Here is a 22,667-nt window from a genome sequence, read left to right as displayed (position 1 = left end):
ATACAAACCACTGCAGCACAGTACCTGTAATACCTACAGCATGTTCTAATCGCTCTATTAGGATATTATGGTCGTCAGTATCGAACGCTGCACTAAGGTCTAGCAGGACAAGCACAGAGATGAGTCCACTGTCAGAGGCCATAAGAAGATCATTTGTAACCTTCACTAAAGCTGTTTCTGTGCTGTGATGAGCTCTGAAACCTGACTGAAACTCTTCAAATAAGCCATTCCTCTGCAGATGATCTGTTAGCTGTTTGACAACTACTCTTTCAAGGATGTTTGATATGAAAGGAAGGTTGGAGATTGGCCTATAATTAGCTAAGACTGCTGGGTCTAGAGATGGCTTTTTGAGTAAAGGTTTAACTACAGCCAGCTTGAAGGCCTGTGGTACATAGCTGATCTTTTAGTTTGTCCGTTGTCACTTGAAGCTAAAGCAGCAGTAAAATTTTTTTATAAATTATAGAACATTTTTTCAGACATCTTATTAAATTCAATCAGTTTATATTCCAAAATGTGTTTTTCCCGAAGTCTGTTTTTGTTTCATAATCGGGTTTTTCATAATGGTGTATTTATTTCAGGTCATTTAACAACTGAATTTCTTAGTCAGGCAATCAGGGTCAGTGGGTGGGACCTGAACGCTGATTGGCTGGGACCTGAACGCTCATTGGCTGCTGCTTAAACAGCTGCCTAAAATTCAAGTGTCTCAAAATGTTTCTATTATTACAAAAAAAAAAATTAACTTGGGATCTCGCAAAACTTATATATGTTTTTCTGTCCTCAGGGAAAAGTTCTGACAAAAGCTACACCAGAAAATCATGGAGGGTTTGGATGATTGCAACTTTTCGGTTCTAAATGATAGGCCAAGCATATGCATATTTATGCAAATTAATGTCTAAGTGAATTTTGTGTTGCACACACTGACAGTGATCCTACATAGAATCAGTTTTATGTTGTCAAATCAATAAAATATTTAAATTACATTTAAATGTATTTGACAAAATGACCATTTGGAATTGTTTCCTTTCTTGAACAGTGAAATGTATACATTTAAAGAGATGTACAACCTTTACACTTCTGAAAGTTACTGACTTTTATTTACAGCTGCCAACATAGATGAGGTCTTGCTCCACACCCTCAGTAGGGACGATTTAAGGGACCTGCTTCCAGGGCCTGAAAATTTTATGAGGAGGAAACAGTTCGGCTCATGTTCACAAAGAGGCAAGTTTTGCCGCTTTTGATCTAAAAACACCTAGCATGACACATGTTGTTTAGGACTCCTGTAATATAACTATTTTCGTTTACTTATTTAGAATGAAACTAAAGAAAAGGCGTCTCATGGATATCTCACCATGTGACCAAGGAGAAGATTATGATGCAGAATCAAGTAGTGGATCAAACATGCTTTTGCCACCAAGTAGCAGTTCTGGTGACAACAGTTGTAAGTGAAAGATTACAATTATAGCAATAATATTGAACTGAAAGTTGATTTAGTTCTTTCTTTCCTGCTCTGTTTAAACATAGCCCTGTTTAGGACACTACCAACTCTCTTCCCATCACGAGCTGCACCACCCAAGAAGATGGGACATGCCAGTGAAGCACTGATTCTTGTCCTTCAGGTCTGGGTTTCTTCATATTTGTTATCAAATAATACCCCTAAAGCCGAACAGAAATTGGAAAAAATTATATATTTACTATCACAGGTGCAGTTTGTCATTTCCTAAAGTGTGTAAAGACATAATCCTAACGGTGATGAGGCAGAATTTATTACATTTTTCAATGGCATGAATATTTGGGATTTTCTATACAGTATTTGTCAATCTAAAGAAAAATAACATTAATATGGTCTGTAGCGCATCTGATCTATGGTTGTCATCATTCATGTATCACCCTAAGGATGCAACCCAAAGGGATCAATGAAGTTAAGTCTAAGTCTAATACATACTTGTGGTTAAGTATTTGAACTACCCTGATAGCTTTGGAGTTTCTCCGTACATTGTACAGGGTGGGCCATTTATATGGATACACTGTAATAACATGGGAATGGTTGGTGATGTTAAAGTCCTGTTTGTGGCACATTAGTATATGTGAGGGGGCAAAATCCTCAAGATGGGTGGTGACCATGGTGGCCATTTAGAAGTCGGCCATCTTGGATACAACTTTTGTTTTTTCAATAGGAAGAGGGCCATGTGACACATCACACTTATTGGTAATGTCACAAGAAAAACAATGGTGTGCTTGGTTTCAACGTAACTTTATTCTTTCATGAGTTATTGTTACATCTTGTGAGGCTGTGGGAGTGTGTGGGCGTGGTGTTGTCTTCTCCCTCTCCTCCTCCTTCTTTCTTGCCCCTCCCCTTGTCTCTCTCTGCCCCTGCCTTCTCCTTTAGGACACACCTGCTGCTCATCTGCCCTCGTTACCACCAATTACCCTCAGAGGTGATAAGCTGGAGAAGAGCAGTGTGGTGGTGTGGGAGAGGCTGCTGGTGGATTTCCTTTGTGTTGGTCAGTGTGTGATACTGGTTTAGGTATGGAAAAGGCCCGCTGTGTGTGACCAGCCCCACTGTGCGTGGCTCTTTGTGAGTAGTGCTTAACTGAGCGGTGGTTTCCCTTAAGTGATGGCGGCCTCCATTATTTTGTTTGGCCTGCCTGGTTATTGTTAATAGCAGCGTTGCTGTCTTTTTCTGTTGAAGCCTTGTTGTTGTTTTCTTTTGTTGAAGCGGTCACTATCTCTTTGGGTTGACCTGTCTGATTTATCATTAAAGCAGCGGTGCTGTCTCTTTTTGTTGTTACTACTTATATGATTATTGAGGTATTTGATTATAATAAAGATTTATTTTGTGTTAAATACCTCTGCCTGGCGTTCTTTTCATTTCACCCGGTTCCAACTGTTACTGTCCCCCACCCTCATCGCCTAGCTTTTATGTGGGGACGTAACAGTTATTTACAAGTTTCTGACCACTTATAAAATGTGTTCAATGTGCTGTCCATTGTGTTGGATTGTCAATGCAACCCTCTTCTCCCACTCTTCACACACTGATAGCAACACCGCAGGAGAAATGCCAGCACAGGCATCCAGTATCCGTAGTTTCAGGTGCTGCACATCTCGTATCTTCACACAATTGCCTTCAGGTGACCCCAAAGATAAAAGTCTAAGGGGGTCAGATCGGGAGACCGTGGGGGCCATTCAACTGGCCCACGATGACCAATCCACTTTCCAGGAAACTGTTCATCTAGGAATCCTCGGACCTGGCACCCATAATGTGGTGGTGCACCATCTTGCTGGAAAACCTCAGGGAACGTGCCAGCTTCAGTGCATAAAGAGGGAAACACTTCATCATGTAGCAATTTCAAATATCCAGTGGCCTTGAGGTTTCCATTGATGAAGAATGGACCCACTATCGTTGTACCCGATATGCCACACCAAACCATCACTTTTGTTGTTCCAACAGTCTTGGAGGGATCCATCCAGTGTGGGTTAGTGTCAGACCAATAGTGGTGGTTTTGTTTAGAATAGAATAGAATAGAATTCAACTTTATTGTCATTGCACATGCACAGGTACAGGGCAACGAAATGCAGTTTGCATCCATCCAGAAGTGCTTTAGTGATATAGATATATTACAATATATATTAGCAATAATATAGATATGTGAGTATATTACAGAGATTGGTCTATTATGGTATGTTATAATGTACACGGTATGAAGTATGTTGTGAATATTCTATAACTATAAGTATGTACAGGCTGTTTGTTAACTTCACCATTCACATAAAAGTTTGCCTCATCACTGAACAAAATCTTCTGCGTGAACTGAGGGTCCTGTTCCAGTTTTTGTTTTGCCCATTCTGCAAATTCTGTGCGCCGATCTGGGTCATCCTCATTGAGATGCTGCAGTAGCTGGAGTTTGTAAGGGTGCCATTTGTGAGTAGCTAATAACCGCCGAAGGGATGTTCGACTAATGCCACTCTCCAGTGACATGCGGTGAGTGCTACGCTGTGGGCTCTTGCTGAATGAAGCTAGGACAGCCACTGGTGTTTCTTCATTAGTGACAGTTTTCTTGCGTCCACATTTTGCCAAATCCAACACTGAACCAGTTTCACGAAACTTAGCAAGCAGTTTGCTAACTGTAGCATGGGAGATGGGTGGTCTCGTAGGGTGTCTTGCATTGAAATCTGCTGCAATGACCCGGTTACTGCGTTCACCAGCTATCAACACAATTTCGATCCGCTCCTCACGTGTTAACCTCTTCGACATGTCAATGGCTGTGAACAAAGAGAAACTTGTAAATAACTCATGAAAGAATAAAGTTACGTTGAAACCAAGCACACCATTGTTTTTCTTGTGACATTACCAATAAGTTTGATGTGTCACATGGCCCTCTTCCTATTGAAGAAACAAAAGTTGTATCCAAGATGGCCGACTTCTAAATGGCCACCATGGTCACCACCCATCTTGAGGAGTTTGCCCCCTCACATATACTAATGTGCCACAAACAGGACTTTAATCTCACCAACCATTCCCATGTTATTACGGTGTATCCATATAAATGACCCACCCTGTACAATTTTGTCATTGTTTTTCTTTTTGCCAACAGAAGATCCAGCGTCAGCCCTTTTCTGCTCTTTGAAGGGTCATTGCATTGCATTATTGCGGTTTGAACCACTCCCATCAACACATTGCCACAGATGACCTTGGAGAAGGTTTGCTGTATCTTATGGCATACTACTACTCACCTATCCTAAATGTGTGGCAGCGCTTCTGTCTGTCATTCAGATTTAACTGTTAAAGGACAATATCCATGACCAAGACACCACAGGCTCATACAAAACGGTCATGGCAGGCTGTAGAAATTTTTATTGAAACGTAGAGCTGTTTGAGCAAGATGTAACTGAGGTCTGTGTTGGAAGGTTTGGACCTGATAGCTTTGAAGTTGCAATTTACACTTGAATTCTTTTTTTTAAATTCTTATTAATGTAATACAAAGTACTTTTTCCTTTAAACACATCTGTTCTTCAAATTCTGTTTGAAATTGCAAATGCTCTTTTTATTATGTTTTATATGTTGCGTAGCTAACTGGTTTAGCAGTTCGAAAAGGAACACAAAATAACAAAGTTACACTTACAATGTGTCTTTAAATTTTTGTGTACTATGATTGACTGAAGTTACTGTTTGTTACTGTTTGGACAGTTTGTTTCCAATAAAGGTCATATACACAGTATACTGTGCCAGACTTTTTTGACTTAACAGAGTTTTTGGAATAGCTAATTCACAACTTGTTTTAAGATATCTCTTACTTGTCTAAAGCCTAGATATTTTTTCTTAGTTTGAGAATTCTTATCAAGTGCAACTCTCTTACTGCACTGGCAGATTATTTCACTAAATTTAAGAAGATTTAGACTACAATCTATTTTTTTTTAACTTATTTCAAGATGGGTAATTTTTGCAGTGTATCTTTAAAATTATTTAATGTACTAGTTTTTAGATTATTTGCTTTGATTTGTTCCTTAGAATAAGTGTTTTATGCCTGTTTTTAGATTTAATTTCTTCAACATTTTGCTTAGAACAAGTGGCTAAAGCTTATTTTAGGTTTCAATTGCCGTGACTGGTTGCCTGGAATACGTGTGTAAGGCTTATTTTAAGATTTAACTATCTATTTGTTGCCTAGAATAAGTGGTTAAAGCTTATTTTAAGTTTCAATTGTTCAATTTGTTGCCTGGAATAAGTGTAAAAGACTTATTTTTAGCTTTATTTAAATCTAGATATTGTTTTTATTTCAAGAAATCTTAGTAAGAAAAAAACACTTACCCCACTGGCAGATAATTTCACTTGTTTTAAGCAAATCTTCACAAAAATAAGTGTATTTATCTAGTATTAAGGAGGTGGGTTTTTGCAGTGTACCGTGACATCACAATGACGCTGACTTCCTGTAATGAGTAGCTTGATATTACTATTAAGTTCTCCTTAAATAAATTGAGAGATCATTGAAACTTTACATTTTATACAAATCGTGTGTGTCTAAAAAAACAGCAAACAGACTGCAGACTGGCCAGTGCACAGTTGACTGAGATAAGCGTAATCCTGCTCCATGTAATCAGCTGCTTCCCATGCCTGGCAGCAGCAGCATTAGCAGCTTGCTCAGTGTGGCCTGTCAGAGCCATGATGTCCTTGAAGTTCAAGACCATGAGAGATGGAGGCGGCTGTTGTTTGGTCTTGGTGCGGCTGACAAAGGGGAAAGGGCATCGAGATGCCAGGAGATGGAAGAAAAAAGAAACAGCAGCTGTAAGATGAAAAACATCATGTGATAGAAAGAGAAAGAGAGGGAGACAGTGGAGCACTCTGGGGCCCTGAAAGGATTTTGGTGTCTCAAGAGTCCTCAGTGAAACTCAGTGTAGCATACACACACACACACACACACACACACACACACACACACACACACACACACACACAGTTACATGCACTAGAAAACAAACATGCACTCACACTAAGAGCAATGCTGGAGCTCAATCAGTGGCTAGAGGAAGGTCTGTAAAGCTGGAAAGACTTTAAACTAAATAACATTTTAATATTTCAAAGCTTTTCAAATCTCGGGGTTACCATTGAGGGTAAAAAGCACATTTGGTTCTTTTTCAAGGTTTTACATTCTCTTGACTTTCCACTACTTTAGATAAACACCAGGCAGGCAAATGATCACAAAAGGAAATAAGCTGAATGGAGACACAAACATCTTATAGGGGATTCTAGATATTTGCTTGGTGCTGAGCCTGTAGTTCAGTGTAGCATAGCTACTGTAGATCGTCAGCAATGAGTACAATGTGGGTGCAAACCATAAACTGTATATAAAAGATGGGCTTGTATCAAAAAGTCAAATTTCCTTAGAAAGATTCCTCAGTGAGTGAAATGACCACAAGTATGGAATTCTCTAAATACAATGTTTCTCTTATGATCTCTATCAGCACAAGATATACTGGACCATCCTTCATGAAAGGATGGGAAACAGCAAGCACATCAGACAAACATGTATGACTCCCTTCATTCATCTGTGCAACATCTCCAAAGTTAGAAATATCCTGTCTCAGAGTGACGCTGAAAAACTAGTTCATGCATTTTTTAGTTCTTAGCTGGACGACTGTAATTCATTATTATCAGAGGTCCTAAAATCCCCTTAAAAAATCTTCAAACAAGAATACTGACAATGGACTAGAAAGAGAGGCTATTTTACCCACATTAACTTCTCTTCATTGGCTCACTGTTATATCCAGAATCAACTTTTAATTTAAATGTAAGTAGGTATTCGCCACTCAGTGTGGTGGTCGATCATTCCTCTGTTCCTTCACTAGATCGCTACATGCGAATGACAAAGCATATTGTGGCAAACGAAATTACACATTTAAATTGTTGGTTCACTTTTTATTAGTAGAAGCTGTTGAAAATTAATATTCAAGCGCGTCTTTACTCCTGGTCCAAGTAATTACACAAGCTACAGTATTTTGTGTCTGACTCACCTTATCTTCATTTCTTAGTAGCAGATTTTGAGAAGTGGAATCATCACAAAAATCGTCAAGGTAACAGTACAGCAGGGGTGTCCAAACTTTTTTCACTGAGGGCCACATACATAAAAATATAGGAGGGGCTGGGCCACTTTCTAGAAATTAGGTATATAACCTTAACTTTAGTGTATTAAAGTTAGAAAAATCACTTAAAAGTGGCCGAATATGTTATATTGTTGAATAAAATTAAAGACAAAACTGCCTTCATCACAGCTTTCCATAAATGGATCTTTATTTATTTATTCAGACAAAGCTTTGGTAGCTCATTCTCAGAACAGCAGCCTCAGATTTCTTCTTAGACAGAAGATTTACAGCACAGAGAGAAAACAATAAAGGGGAAAATGGGACGGGTACATTTCAAGTTTGTTATTTAAGTTATTAGGCTTAGCAACACACCTGTTAACGTTCGTTTGAAACCGTTATCAACATTAACAGACTGAACTGGACTTAATAACAGGAGTCCATATAATTTTAGTAAATTATTCTGGGGAGTATCAGCTGCGCTGGGTATGTAAATCGGGCTGTCCAGCTGCGGTGCTGATCACCACTCGTGCCAAAAATCCGGACAAATGTCACTTGATCAAGGAGCAAATCTGCGTCAGATAAGATCAGCTGACTTTGCGTGTGCGTGCGCTGTGCACAGCGGTGTGTACTCTGTGTGTTAACAAGAAAAACGCATATAAGAAAGTGGTGCACAAAAGCAGGGTGGTGACAGAATCGATGCGCATTATTGATATTTGAAGCATGTGTACCTGCACATTAACACACGGGTACTGTGGAATATATTTTTTACTCACCTAAAGTGCTCGTGCTCTCGTCCACTCCCCACAAAAAATAGCAGCTGTGCGGTGTCTGTGGCGTCGGTGCTCTCATCGCCTGCGATGGAGTAAAAAACAAAAGCACAGCTTTATCAGACAGTTGCAGTTTAATGTTGGCCGACGAGTCTTCAATGCGTCGCACGACTGTATTTCTGGACACGCTGACGTTGTTGAAGTCCTGCACTTTTTCCGGGCACATTATTTCGGTGACTTTAACGAGGCCGTGTTTTATGAGGTCTCCATCTGAAAAAGACACGCCATGTCTTGTGATGAGTTGGGCGACCTCATAGTTGGCTATTGGAGCCTTTTCCTGGACCTTTTGAGCACGAAATAAATACTGTTGCTGACCCTGCAGGAGAGCTACCCTTTGCTTTAATTTCTGCTCTCGCTCAGCACCAGTGTCGGATGCATAGGCCCGATGTTTGGTTTCATAATGACGTCGTACATTATACTCTTTCATAACTGCCACAGTTTCAGTGCAGATCACACAGACACACTTCTCCTTGAATTCTTTGAAGAAATATTCACTCTCCCATCGTGTCTGAAATTTTCTGCACTCACTCTTTCGTTTCTTTGGTTCTGCCATGTTTAGTAACTTGGGGTAAATTTCTTCTGTGGTTGTCCTTTTTGGTGGAGCAACTGCCTTGATCAACAGCAGCTCCACCTGGTGTTAAAACTAAGAAGTGCAATACACTCAAGCAAAAGTTGAAGTGCGGCCATATTCTATTCTATTCATAAAATTACTTGCGGGCCAATTAAAAATGGACCCGCGGGCCGGAGTTTGGACACCCCTGCAGTACAGTCATTAGTTTCAAACTGGTTTTTGAACAACAACCAGTATCTGTTTCTGAGGAAAAGGGCAACAATAATGCCAAAATCTATGAATCTAAAGCACCTGAGAATGTTTACAGGCGTCTTCTGGTCACTACCCACCAATGAGACAAATCCTCTAGATACGTATGGTCTATAACTAGGGTCAATGGACTGGAAATCAAGTGAGTTTTTCTGAATAATCCCAGAAGTACTAGTGGACATGGTGTGAAACTGAACAGCAGCTATAACCTTAGCTAGGGGACAGCAAAGCCTGCAGGGGCAATAGGTTTCACTGAACGACTTCCTTGATTAGATGTAGCAGCTACTCGACACTGATTTTTCCAGTGACCTTTCACTAAACAGTACGTGCATGTCATACTATCATCTTGCTTCGCACTGGTGAAGTTTTGTTTAGTAATTGCATTCTGTGGTTCTGTTATTCCTTCCCCACGACTGAAAGGCAAGTCTCTATACTTCCGACAACTACTTCGTTTGACTAAACTCATCTGCCACAACCGCAGCATCAGAAGCATTGTTCACTTTCTGCTCATTCAAATATGTAGCTACTGGTTAAACTTAAACTTAAACTTAAACGACTTAAACTACTCAAGCAAAATAAGCTCCCTCAGCTGTTCAAATATACTTACTCCAGAGGCAACCTGCCAAGGGTCTAACAAGGTTGTTAGCTCCTGAACAAACTTCACATAAGCTTGGCTCTCCTGTTTCTGGGAAGCTCTAAACTTTTGTCTATAAGCCTCAGGAACCAGTTTGCAAGCTTTTAAAACAGCCTGTTTAACTTTTTCACAGTGTTCACCGTCAGCCATTGATAGGGCTGGAAAGGCTTCCTGAGCTTTTCCAGTGAAAACACACTGCAGTAACCATATTTGTTCAGCATCAGACCACTGTCGTATTTTAGCCAAACTCTCGAAAAGCAAAAAAAAACGTGTCAGGGTCTCTCAGAAAATATTGGCATGAGTTGAGAAACATCAAAGGTTTCCTGAAATCTGGTGAGTTGGCCTGACCCGAATCCTTCATGCAGACGAGTTTTTCTTTGCAACAGAAAAACTGCATCCTTTTTGGACCCGTGTTAATTCCACGTCCATGTGCTCAGGTCTCCATCCAGCGTTTGAAGACTGCCTCCTGCCTGTCTGTTTGCAAGAGAATTCCTTCTCTTCTATCCTTCTCCATCTCTGCCTCCTCGGATTTTCTCCCACAGACACCCTCCCCTCCGAGTCCCACGGTCTGACTCTGATTGTGAGCCTCAGTATTCTAATCCTTGCCTAGTTATGACTCTCCGCTCCCCTGCACACTGGGGCTATGTCTACACTAACCTGGACAAACTTGAAAAAGGCGTTTTCGTCTAAAAATGCTTCGCGTCCACACTGTCGTTTTCATCCACACTGAAAATGCTACGTTCCTGTACTGTGCATGCGTGAAACGTAGGACAATTTGACCTGCATCATTTCCGTCTGCTGTTTCTTTACTTTCTGGCTCTTTGAAATGTTGCGGCAAAATGTCGAGTAAAAGTAAGAGTTTCATCTGGAGCTATCTGGAGCATGTACAAACTGATATTAATCTTTAATAGGGCTTTCAAAATTGAGAGCAATCAAAACAACTGCTGTAAAATGCCGTCTGACATCATAGTTGAATTTGCATCATATGACTAAAATGCATCATATTTTTCAATTACGGCAGGATCAGCCTGATATTATTTGTATCCCACTGTAACTTTACTGTATAAAGAGCTAACATCTCCAACATGTCAGGAGTAGTTAGTCATTACAACAAGTGTTTGTAAACTAAAAATCAAGAATGTGGGATACTGTTTGTCCGTGATTTGGAGAGCCCAGCGCTGCTCCCGACGCAGGGAAAACCAATTCTGCAGGGAGACCTACCTTGGCACTTGTGCAGGTGACGCCAAAGGCAAGATATGCTTCATCATATTTTCTAGTACTTGGCTTGGAAGGAAGTTGATTTGGAAAGATTTGGCGATGCTTCATCTCCTGCCTTTGTGTGGGAGCCCTGTCAAAAACCTCTCCATTATGCTAGCAGTTTCCAAGCCTTCTTTTTTTTTTTTTTTGTTATTCATGCCGCGACCCCCTGCAATGGGTACAGGAACGCCTTTAGCCGATGCACGGGAAACATCTCAACGCATAGAAAACATCATTTCCGCTTCTTTTTCTTGTAACCGCAGCACGGTGGTCGACAGATAAAAGCCTGGTAGCAGTCTCCTTTGTTTTTATGCTCGATGTTCATGTCTTTCGTGATGACATGAACACCATGGCATTTGTAGATGGTAGAAAGTACAGGGATAGCGAGTGCAAAAAAGGCGACTGCCCATGGACCTTTATCCGCCGTGATTTTGTTGCAGGAAAAAGAAATGGAAATGACACTGTGCTGTTGTTGATGTCAATTGTTTTGACTACTTTTATATTATGTAGAAATATACATAATGTGTGAGACAATGTAAACAGAGTGATGCAAATAAAAAACATCGACCCACAAATTACTGTGCAACCCTATCATTAGTTCGGGTTACTGGGGACGGTTATTGCCAATAAACAGCTGTTGCTATGTTTAGGCTCCAATTAGTTCCTTACTTTTCTCCGGCCGTGTACGCATCACTTTGATTTATTTTGTCACAGAGAAAGACCTCATATTAACTTTGATATGTGTGTATAAATATATATACGTATAATGTCCCGCTGGGAAGCAACTTAAAAAACTTTTTTTGAAGTGTTGTGAATGCAGCGCGCTGGGACGAATGTCCGTGTGTGCCCAATAGGAACGAGGCAGCCAGCCAGGCAAGCCCGGTCGATGTCCCGCCCCAAGATCCAAATCCCACCGTGATTGGTAGGTTCGTTCAGCTCCGCACACAACACTGTTAAGTGCCATACATATCAAACTCACACTAACATTACATTTTCATATTAAGGCGGGGGCCAAAAACTATCATCATGTGGGACGCAAGTGGCCCGAGTGCTGTGTAGTCTTCATTTACTTAGTGCTGATATAAATTACCAACAAAATATTTACATATTTATTTATTTAACAGAAAACAATCAAGGAACTAAGAAAGCACCATTGCCTTCCCAAAACGATTCAGAGCTACAAACAAGCTCAAAATGATTTGTTGCAACAACAATTCGAGATACAGAGTGTAATATAGTGGGGGTAAAACAACCAAATAGGTCTTCTACTGCACAATTAGAAATAGCAATACTCTCGTAAGACCTTATTCGCCATTGACCAAGTTAAAAAAGAAAATCCAACAATTTCCCTTTTAGACCGCTGACTAAAAACAAATAGGTCTTTCTATAAGGCTTCTCCACAGTGTTAGTATAAAGCAGTGGTTCCCAAACTTTTTTTGCTGGGCCCCCCTTTGTTTTACAAGAAAAATGTTTGCGCCCCCCCGCGCGCACACAAAAAATGCCTCTCTGTGCAAAATAGGTTTAAAAACATAAACAGCTGTGGGATCCTGTTTGTCCGTGATTTGAACCGGGGGAACAAATCGTGGCAGGATCAGCCTGATATTATTTGTATCTTGCTGTAACTTAACTGTATAAAGTATAGTATAGTATGTATATCTCCAAAATGTCAGCAGTAGTTAGTCATTACAAGAAGTGTTTGTGAACTAAAAATCAAGAATGTGGGATCCTGTTTGTCCGTGATTTGAACAGCCCAGCGCTGCTCCCGACGCAGGGAAAACCAATCCTGCAGGGAGACCTACCTCGGCACTTGTGCAGGTGAAGCCAAAGGGAAGATTTGCTTCACCATATTTTCTAGTCTTTGGCTTAGAATGAAGTTGGTTTGGAAACATATTCAGCGATGCTTCATCTCCTGCTTTGTGTTTCTGTAGGCGCCCGTGCTAGCAGTGTCCAAGCGTTTTGTTTTTTTTTCCCCCCTTTTCATCCCGTGCCCCCCCTGCCATGGCTCTGTGCCCCCCCTAGGGGGCGGGCCCCACACTTTGGGAAGGTCTAGTATAAAGCAACAGTAAATAATTGGATCTTCCATCCTGTTTGTATAAATTCTGAAACTGAAACACACTCTTCATAAAACATTAAAACCTGATTAAAAGACAGCCACTGGGAGGAGACAGGTGCGGGGGTAGGTGAGCGAGCAAAGCAGTCAGTGCACATGATTATGTTTAGCTAGCAGGTTGTTAATGCTATCCATCAAGTCTAACAGTGTGCGGTCTATGAACTAGCTTCAGCTAACAATGTTCACTTGATGTTGAGTAGCCTTCAGCAATAGTAATAAATCACACAGCAATAGTACATTCATTTAGTTGTAAAAAGCATGATAATATATCAAGTAATCCAAAGTATTATATTGTCTGTTTTACCCTTTTATTATTTGTTATCTTATGTGCATCACTTTGTGATTCTGTCTAGAAAGGTGCTACATAAATACAATTGTATTTATTTATTTATTCAGAATACATTACTCACATTGAGTAAGTTAATGTAATACGTTACAAACTACATTTGCGGCATGTATTCTGTAATCTGTAGTGGAATACATGTTACAACTAACCTTCCCAACACTGCTAGTCACTTATATTCTTCTGTTGTTCTTGTCTTGCATTATCCTACATGTGAACCAAGAAGAGACATTAAGTCTGATGTTGTCAGCATCCAGAAGCTCAATGTTCCTCCTGTTGCCCATCAGTTTGCCCTCTGAGCACATCTGCTGGCTTTGTACATCTGCTCAGACTGCATTCACACCTCTTCCTCCTCTCTGCAGGCTTTGTTAAGGACTGAGGAAGCTCAAACAAATAAAAGGGGGTGGGGGGGCTATGCCTTTCTAACTGTCTGATTCCACTTCTGAGACTAATTATCAAGGACCAAGCAGCCGAGAACATACAGGTACAGATGGAATTCCCAGAATATATCTTTTATTATAACCCCAAAAAGACAAAAATGTAATCTCAAAGCCTAATCAACGAAATATGCTATTTTAAGAAAAGAGGTTAACTAAAGCAAATTCTACTCAAAAACAAACGATTTCTGGAGAAGCCTGTCTCCAGTAGCAGCAAGCCTCCAGAAGAGGGAGCAGGGAGCGCAGTGCTGGCGGGCTCATCATCTTTAGCCCACATCTTCACCAACAAAGAAGCTGGACAGGAGTAGACTGGGACACTAGGCTGTTGGATGGGGGGGCTCAGTTTCTAGAGACTCAGGTAGAGAGGCAGGTTTAAGCTGGGGCTGTTGATCTGCCACCAGAGACCACGATTCCTCCTGCTAGGAGCTAGATGTGACGGTTGAGATGAATTGTTGGTCTGAGATGGTGATGGAGAACTGCCTGGCTGAAGGAGTGGAGAAGAAGCATGTTACTCTTCCTTGCAGAATATGCTAGAAAGTTAAACTCCAAAAATGCCATGATTTGGGGCTTGGAAAAGACACATTTTTTGAGAAAGGCCAAATGCACCAGCCTTTTATAGAAGTCCTTGACATATATCCAGTGTTGGGGAGTAACGGAATACATGTACCGCCGTTACGTATTTAAAATACAAAATATGAGTAACTGTATTCCGTTACAGTTACCGTTTAAAAAGGTGGTATTTAGAATACAGTTACTTTGTTGAAATAAATGGATTACACTGCGGTACTTTCCTGTTTCATATTGTCGCGGGTCAGGACTGTTTGGGTTTTGTTTGACAGCTACGTTCTGTTGTTCCAGGCGGCAGCGTTACGGTTGCCATGGTTACAGGGCGACGCTCTCTCTCTCTCTCTCTCTGCGACTGTGTGTTTCCTGGGTGAGAGAGCGCCTTTTCGTTGTTGTTGTTGTGCTAAGCTAACAGGCAGAATGCTACAAGCATAGCTCTAAAGAATGTAGCATCATGGGCAGTGTAGTCCGTGTTGCAGGGAGAATAGACTGCCATACACTTTATGGGTCTGTGACCGCGAGGAGGGAGAAAAAGGCGAGTGGAAAAGTACGAGTTGTCATCAAGCAAAAACGGGAGCTGGAAGCATGTAAATATAATAATAACCACTGCAGCCAAGAAGAGAGCCTGACGAGCCCAGTTGTAAGTAAGCTATTAAGACTCGACTGTACACCGTGTTCGTGTTTTCCTCCGAAAACAATAAGTTCCGTTGGAGTAGTCTTTCAACGCCTCTCTCTGTCTCTCGCAAGAAAAGTTGACCCACACAACAAAGTAAAGCTATTTTTCGGCTATGAGCCGACAGGGACCCCGCCGTATTAGTCAGAGGTCCTTTACTACGGTTCGGAGTCGCGGACCTTCAGTAATAGTAATAAATCACACAGCAATAGTACATTCCCGTTGTTGTAAAAAGCATGATAATATATTAAGTAATCCAAAGTATTCAGAATACGTTACTGTCATTGGGTAACGTAACGGAATACGTTACAGAATACATTTTGGGGCATGTATTCTGTATTCTGTAATGGAATACATTTTAAAAGTAACCTTCCCAACACTGCATATATCAAGCATATTCCGAAGTTTCTTTAGCTTGGCTTCTACTTTCGCTAACTCGTCAGGAACAGAACTCGAGTCTGTGGGGTCCAGATCCTGCATCCTGCCTGCCACATAGCTCCAAAAATGCCAGGATTTGGTGCTTGGAAAAGCAGGATTTGTGAGATGAGGAATAAACTCAAAGCCACAGCTTTATTGCTGTGAATCCAGAAAAAAGATCTGAATAAACAAAACAAACATGAAGGAGGGCAGGCTTGGTATTTAGTGTTGGCAAAGCAGCTGCTTAAAGTTATTATTCAGTTGCTGTTGATTCTTACACCTACTCTGGTGGTGCAGGAAGAAACTCATCTAACACTAGACTCCTTACAGTAGACTGTAGTTATTGTGGCAGCATATAAAAAGTAATGTGAATAAGAGTGAAATTGCCAGAATATAAGAGAGAAGTCCACCATGCTGTGCTGCAGGTGTGTGAGGTCATGCTGATTCTTGTTCAGGCTGTATCAGTGCAGATGTCTCTGTGTTCCCACGGGACTCTGGGCTCTTCTGGTATTGCTTTCTGATTTCCATCTTTGCATCATCTGACATTGTGCACCCTTATCAGACACTGGGATCAGCTCAGTCCTCCACAGACACAGGCACTGCTGTGTGTGTGTGGACCTCACTGCACACACATACAGTGTGATGAAAAAAGATTTCCACTTCCTGATATCTCAGGTTTTTGCATAGTTGTTACAGCTCATTAAACAAGTGTTGATATTATACACCAGAATAAATAAAAAATGCAATATTTTAATGTTGCCTTTGTTCATTAAAGGAAAAAAAATATCCAGACATATCTGGCCTTATGTGGAAAAGTCATTCTGGCCTACCAGGGCCAGATATATAAATATAGATTCCAACAAGTACACAACAGTATGTATGAATATTTACATTTGTGGCAATTTGTGAGGCAAAATTATGGAATAATTGGAAATATTATGAACAAATTGTTGTAGTTGTACATGTAACATGCTTTTGGCCTCCTGAGACACCAGTTGTCAAACTCATCTGCCTCCATTCCCTGGATCCCTTACACGTTGCCATGTTCCCGTTCATTCACACATTCAGTCTTCTATTGACTTTCATTGCTCTTCTCTCCAGTGCATACTTCTACATCTCCACGCTCTCACTGTCCTGATACATGTCCTGCACCACCCTCACATACGTCTCATTCATTCATGCTGTATTATCATCCGCTTTCTCTACATCCACAAAGACACAACGAAGCTTCATCAGACCTTCTCTATACTTCTCCATCAACAGTCTCAAAGCAAACATCACATCTTTAATGCTCTTTCTCAGCATGAAGCCATATTGCTGCTTACTTATTAATAATCTGCAGGGGAAAGAGTCGCTGCTTAACCTAGTTTCAGCAACTCTTTCCCTGTCTTCATGGAATAACTAAAAAATGTAATCATCCCTTTGGTGCTAAAGCTCTGCTCATCACTCTTTGTCTTCAAAAATGATGCCAGTATACTTCTCCATTGGTCAGGCATCCTCTTATTCTCCATTTATTGTCAAAAAGTCTACTGCTCTCGCTCCAAGACATTTCCACTGGTAATGTACCAATTTGTTGAGTGTTGAACGACAGTGCTGAGCATAAAAGCTAAGCTGTAGAAAGTATGTTCCTACCCTCACCTATAGTCATGATCTCTGGGTAGTGACCGAAAGAACGAAGTTGCTGATACAAGAGGCAGAACATCTCAGTGTCCCCCGGATGAGCTGGAAGACGTGGTTCTGGCTCTTTGAGTTAATACCTCATCTCCCCGTCCTGCAGTTGGGTCCTACTCTGCCTGCCACACAGTCAAACCTGACAGGATCCACAGATGGAGCCATAACTTACAGTCACAACTGTGAGAAGCCGAAGGTCTTTTAATAGATATCATAATTCCCTAATATTCTCTGTAATATAGCTTTAATATGCAATGCACTGCAATAATGACCCTTTGAATTATCCTTGCTGTGATTAAAGAGTGCTGAAAGGGGTGCATATGTTAAAGAGAAAACAGTACACCCCCAGATCAGCAGTGTGTCATGTGTTCTCATTGTCCCTAGTGGAAGGGTGGGGGGGCAGAACATATGCAGCACTGATCTGTCCATCTGTTGAACAGCTCCACACACACAAACACAAGTTACATCCCCAGGTTATTATAGGTGTAACACACACACCGAGTCGTGTTTTCATATCTTTGTGGGGACATCTAATTGACATAATGCTTTCCCTTACCCTTACCATCAAAAATGAATGCCTAGACTTAACCATAATCTAATTGTAACCCTGACACTACAACCACATTTTGAGTCTCAAAAATGTCTTCAAACTTGTGCGGACGGAGATTTTGACCTCAAGGGCTGCTGCTCCCGCTGGGTTCCTTATGGTTCCTTATGGTTCCTGGAGTATTTTATACTACAGGGTGGGCCATTTATATGGATACACCGTAATAACATGGGAATGGTTGGTGGTATTAAAGTCCTGTTTGTGGCACATTAGTATATGTGAGGGGGCAAACTCCTCAAGATGGGTGGTGACCATGGTGGCCATTTAGAAGTCGGCCATCTTGGATACAACTTTTGTTTTTGCAATAGGAAGAGGGCCATGTGACACATCAAACTTATTGGTAATTGAAGGAAACGGTTTCCAGGGCCTAATCCGTGGATCGACTTCCTTCGAGGCGTGGACGTCTATCAGCAGAGAATGTACCTTCACCTATCAGCAGAGAATGTCCCTTAGTCTGTGTTAGGGAAAATATTCTAAAACACTTCTTCAGTAAAGACTCAGAGAAGAGAAACACACAGAGTTCTTGCTAGCAAGGGCAGCTCCCTACTGAGAGACTCCGGTGAGGAACTGCCCTGGTCTTTATTTTATACTCCATTGAACGTGTGTGTGTGTGTGTGTGTGTGTGTGTGTGTGTGTGTGTGTGTGTGTGTGTGTGTGTGTTACTGCTGATCAAAGGGTCAAACATCCTTGGTCAGGAAGAGGGTAGCCTCCCCCTCACCCTAGATGGTTCATCCTAGATAACACGGTGAGGAAGTCCTGCAGCTCATCTAAACAAAAAGCACTTAGACTAAAACAGACGTAACTACGTTAATCCTACCATAAAACAATAAGAGAAGGTACGACCTCTCTCGTGCTCCCAGGATGTGGGTGTGCATTCTAGTGTGGAATACACACCAAGCCTTTGCAGCCTGCTAAAGATCACAGTCCTATCACTACACAATTGATTATACACCTCTAAGCATATATGGTTAAATATTTCTAAGCATAAATGACAATCAACAATACAAATAACTACATGCAGTATTCTACCATATGCAAACTTATATCACTAAAAGATTATACTGACTACTAAATACAATTTTCCATTAACAGTCTGTAACACAGTCAAATATATTCTCAAGTAATATTCAAGCATGCCATTCAGCGTGTTAGTACGAGCTCGGGAGCAGCTTGGGAGAACAAGAAAACAGAGACTGCTTCAGATTGTCTTCCCAAAGTGACTCAACTTTATTCACAAGTACAACAGTTTATATAGAGGGTAAAATTCATGAGACAGCAGATTATCAGTTTAAACCAGTACAGACCAAGATAAGGGAGCGTCTTCCTGCCCTTGGGTGAAGAAGCATCCTTTGTATAGTTTATTAGTTCAGATACAATTGTGATTATCTCAGCGACATATTTTCAAGGCACGAAATAAAGAGTTCTTTCATTAGTGAATTCTGAAACAAACCATCTGGCCTTCAACAGGCGTCTCCTAAAAGATTTAGAAACTAATGTAGCTGAGGGAGTGATCTCTGTGGTATTTCAACCTTGTACCAGCCTGTGATTCTCACACATCAATTCTTGGGTCAAAGAGAAAAATAACTAAAACAAAGGGGCCTTATTGAATGACAGAGTTTTCCTGCATAATGTCACTATAAAACAATATCCAGTAAATGCTCCCATGGTACTAAAATACCTAACAGTTCCCCTCTTTTATTATTTTTTAAAATAATAACTCAAATAGAAAGGAAAAATCACAAATGTAATAACATAATATAAAAAGCAAATCATAAAATGTAATAGTTCACAACCTAATGTTCAATATACACATCAGGAACATCATTGGTAACATCTGGCACATCCTCAGGATCAATTTGTGCTAATTGCAAATACATTGAAGTAGCTGTACTGGTAGCTATATGGGTTATCATTGAGCGTACACAGGGTATCACACAACAGGCAATAATCATCAAAAACAAAATAATACATGCTACAACTGTTAGAAAGGCTACAATTAGTTCCTTCCATTTTCCAAACGTGTCCTGCATCCACTTGTCTAGCCACTGACCGTGACCTGTATTGGCTCTTAGTTCTATCTGCTCCTGCTCTAGGGGGTGCATAAGATGGTTTATTGGTGGTGTCTGTGTTGCTTTCTACTGATTTTAGAGAACGTGAGGAGTGTACTAGGTGGGTGTCTTGCCAAGTGGAGCATGAGGTATTGTCAGCAAAATGTGGCTTGCAGAAATGTGAACAGGGTTGCAGTTTACAATACGAAAAATCCTAAGGTTAATGCAGTAGATATGATTAATAACCTAAATATATAAAAAACACAGTTCTTCAGTCGTCTCCTGGCCTGGTCCCAGGTTCGAGAGACCCCGTATAAGCGTCGTGTGATGACAATGGGCATTTCATTTTCTCCATTATCAGGATGGAATGAGTCTATCTTTATCAGGTTAGACATTGTGTGGTACTCTAGGCTTTCTGTTCCTGCTGGATGTTCGAGTACCTTGTTGTTGTTCAGGTGGGGGATCAAAGGGCTTTCTGAGTCTTGGCTCTTTCAGGCGTTGTGTGTTAATCAGTGATTGTGTGTGTGTAGGTGTATTGAATCCGGGCGCTGGCTCGCCTGAGTCGTCATCTACTTGATCCGACGCCTTAGGTGGTTTGGTGGGGCTGGTCTTAACCCTGCTGGCATGAATCCACTGAGGTTGTCCGTCTGTTAGGATGCTGGTCCTCGTCACTGCAAGTACAGTCTGGAGGCTGGAACACGCGGCCTCCCCGAGTGCCCTTGGTTTTAGCGACTTCACCAACACCGCGTCTCCTGGTTTCCACGGATGGGTTGGATCTGTGGAAGGGAGAGGCTGAGAGAGACAAACTTTCTGATAGTTATTATTCAGTGTTTCTACCAGGTTATGAACATAGTCAGACAATGCAGTGTCTATGTCCCCTTCCAATAGCGGTGCCCCTCTGGAGGCTGACCATGGTGTTGGAAACGGTCTTCCCATGATTATTTCAAATGGAGATAATTTGGTTGCTGCGGATGGAGTCATTCTAATCTCGCAGAGGATTTGAGGAAGTAGTTTGATCCAGGTCATTCCTGTTTCTATCATTGCTTTAGTCAGGCGATTTTTTATGGTCCTATTCATTCTTTCTACAACTCCTGAACTCTGAGGATGGTATGGCACATGATATTTCCAGTCTATTGCTAGAGTTTTAGCACACTTTTGAATTACTTCTGATGTGAATGAAGGTCCTCTATCACTGTTAATTTGGTGAGGTATTCCAAATCTGGGTATTATTTCATTGCACAACTTTTGACAGACTACTTCTGCAGTTTCTTTTGATGTTGGGTAAGCTTCTACCCATTTACTAAATTGATCCACTATTACCAGTAAGTACTTGATGCTTCCTTGTGCTGGCATATGTGTAAAATCAATTTGTAATGTATGAAATGGGAAATCTGGTTGTGGTAAATGCTGATGTTTTGCTTTTGAGCTACCTACATTAGTTCGTGCACATGTTAGACAGGTTGCTAATATGTGTTTTACTGCGTGTGATGTTTTCTCAATTACAAATCTTGATTTTATTGCTCCTATTACCCCTCTTTGTCCGACATGACTCACACCATGAAAATGGCGGACAAGGATTGGCAGTAGTGAAGATGGGAGGGCAATCAAACCCTCAAGGTTTTTGTATAAGCCATCTCTGTTATCTAAGGTACAATCATTACTTTCCCAGTAAGTGTAATCTGAGGCAGAGGCCTGCTCTTGTATGAATTTTAGGTCAACATTTGTTTCTAAATAGTCTGGGAGTGTGACAAGTGGCAGCTGTAAAGGCAAAGATAATACTTCCTTTCTGGGTGGTTGCTGTGAGGCAGCAGCTGCTTTTGCGGTTACGTCTGCAAGAGCATTTCCCACTGCTTCATCTGTGTCAGCCGTGCTGTGCCCCTTCGTTTTAACAACTGCAATTGCCGATGGCAGCTGTATAGCCTGCAAAAGTCTTTGAACAAGATCAGAATTAGCGATCGATTTTCCATCAGCAGATGTGAAGCCTCTCTGTCTCCACAATGTGCCAAAGTCATGCACCACACCGAATGCATAACGGCTATCAGTGTAAATTGTTACCCGCTTATCCACATGTAACTCACAGGTGCGTATTAAAGCCATGAGCTCTGCTTTTTGTGCTGAGTGAAATGGTAATGAGTGAGCCTCTAGTATGATGTCAGGCAATGTCACCACCGAATAGCCACAAAGAAATGAGTTGTCATTTGGTTTTGAACAGGACCCGTCCACATAAACAATGACTGAGTCTGGGATTGGTGTCTGCTCTAAGTCTGGGCGTGGTGCTGTGGATTCCTGTATACGTGTCATACAATCATGAACGTCAGGCTCGTCTGAACCATCCTGTCGGTCAGAGGAACACAGCATACGAATAAGTAAGTGTGCTGGCGAATTGGGTGTGCTGCTTGCTTTTATAGTGAGATTTGCTGTTGAAGTCAGTGTAGCTTCATAACCTGAGCGACGTTGTGCGGTCATATGTTGTGTAGTTATGTTTGCTAGAATGGTCGTGACCTGGTGATTGGTGTGTAGAATAGTGTCATGTGAGAGTGTGAGCTTCTCGCAGTCCCTTATCATGATAGAGCAAGCCGCTACTGCTCTCAGGCAGGCCGGCATCCCCTGAACTACCGCAGGCAACACCTTTGAGTAGAAGGCTACTGGACGGTAGCCACAGCCATGCTCTTGGGCCAGTACGCCTG

At 41.3% G+C, this 22,667-nt stretch overlaps 2 protein-coding genes and 1 long non-coding RNA gene across 3 annotated transcripts; 1 reads left to right on the top strand and 2 right to left on the bottom strand.

Annotated features, from left to right (window-relative positions):
* Positions 1-7,693: 7,693 nt before the first annotated feature.
* On the bottom strand, positions 7,694-8,977 carry LOC120734727 (general transcription factor II-I repeat domain-containing protein 2-like). The gene is made up of 2 exons (XM_040033693.1): positions 8,346-8,977; positions 7,694-8,202 (listed from the first exon to the last, which is right to left on the bottom strand). Exons 1-2 carry the CDS (start codon positions 8,950-8,952, stop codon positions 8,147-8,149), a joined length of 663 nt encoding a protein of 220 aa, XP_039889627.1. The 5' UTR covers positions 8,953-8,977; the 3' UTR covers positions 7,694-8,146.
* A 74-nt stretch (positions 8,978-9,051) lies between these two features.
* On the top strand, positions 9,052-21,319 carry LOC120734729. The gene is made up of 3 exons (XR_005696094.1): positions 9,052-9,162; positions 17,261-17,267; positions 21,308-21,319. It is a non-coding gene; the product is annotated as an uncharacterized LOC120734729 (long non-coding RNA).
* On the bottom strand, positions 19,136-22,640 carry LOC120734725 (protein NYNRIN-like). The gene is made up of 2 exons (XM_040033691.1): positions 20,072-22,640; positions 19,136-20,016 (listed from the first exon to the last, which is right to left on the bottom strand). The coding sequence occupies exon 1, from the start codon at positions 22,582-22,584 to the stop codon at positions 20,368-20,370; it is 2,217 nt and encodes a 738-aa protein (XP_039889625.1). The 5' UTR covers positions 22,585-22,640; the 3' UTR covers positions 19,136-20,016; positions 20,072-20,367.
* Positions 22,641-22,667: the final 27 nt, after the last annotated feature.

This window comes from Simochromis diagramma, unplaced genomic scaffold (assembly GCF_900408965.1).
Source record: "Simochromis diagramma unplaced genomic scaffold, fSimDia1.1 OVJJ01000564.1, whole genome shotgun sequence".
Classification (NCBI taxonomy): domain Eukaryota; kingdom Metazoa; phylum Chordata; class Actinopteri; order Cichliformes; family Cichlidae; genus Simochromis; species Simochromis diagramma.
Note: the sequence above shows the minus strand (reverse complement) of the source record. Positions and strands in the feature narration are given on the sequence as shown.

Excerpts from the sequence above, each read along its gene's own strand:
- LOC120734727 (XM_040033693.1), bottom strand. The coding sequence starts at position 8,952 with ATGGCAGAACCAAAGAAACGAAAGAGTGAGTGCAGAAAATTTCAGACA. Across the intron at positions 8,203-8,345 it reads CGAGAGCACGAGCACTTTAG|AGTACACACCGCTGTGCACA; the intron begins GTGAGTAAAAAA and ends GTTAACACACAG.
- LOC120734725 (XM_040033691.1), bottom strand. The coding sequence starts at position 22,584 with ATGCCGGCCTGCCTGAGAGCAGTAGCGGCTTGCTCTATCATGATAAGG.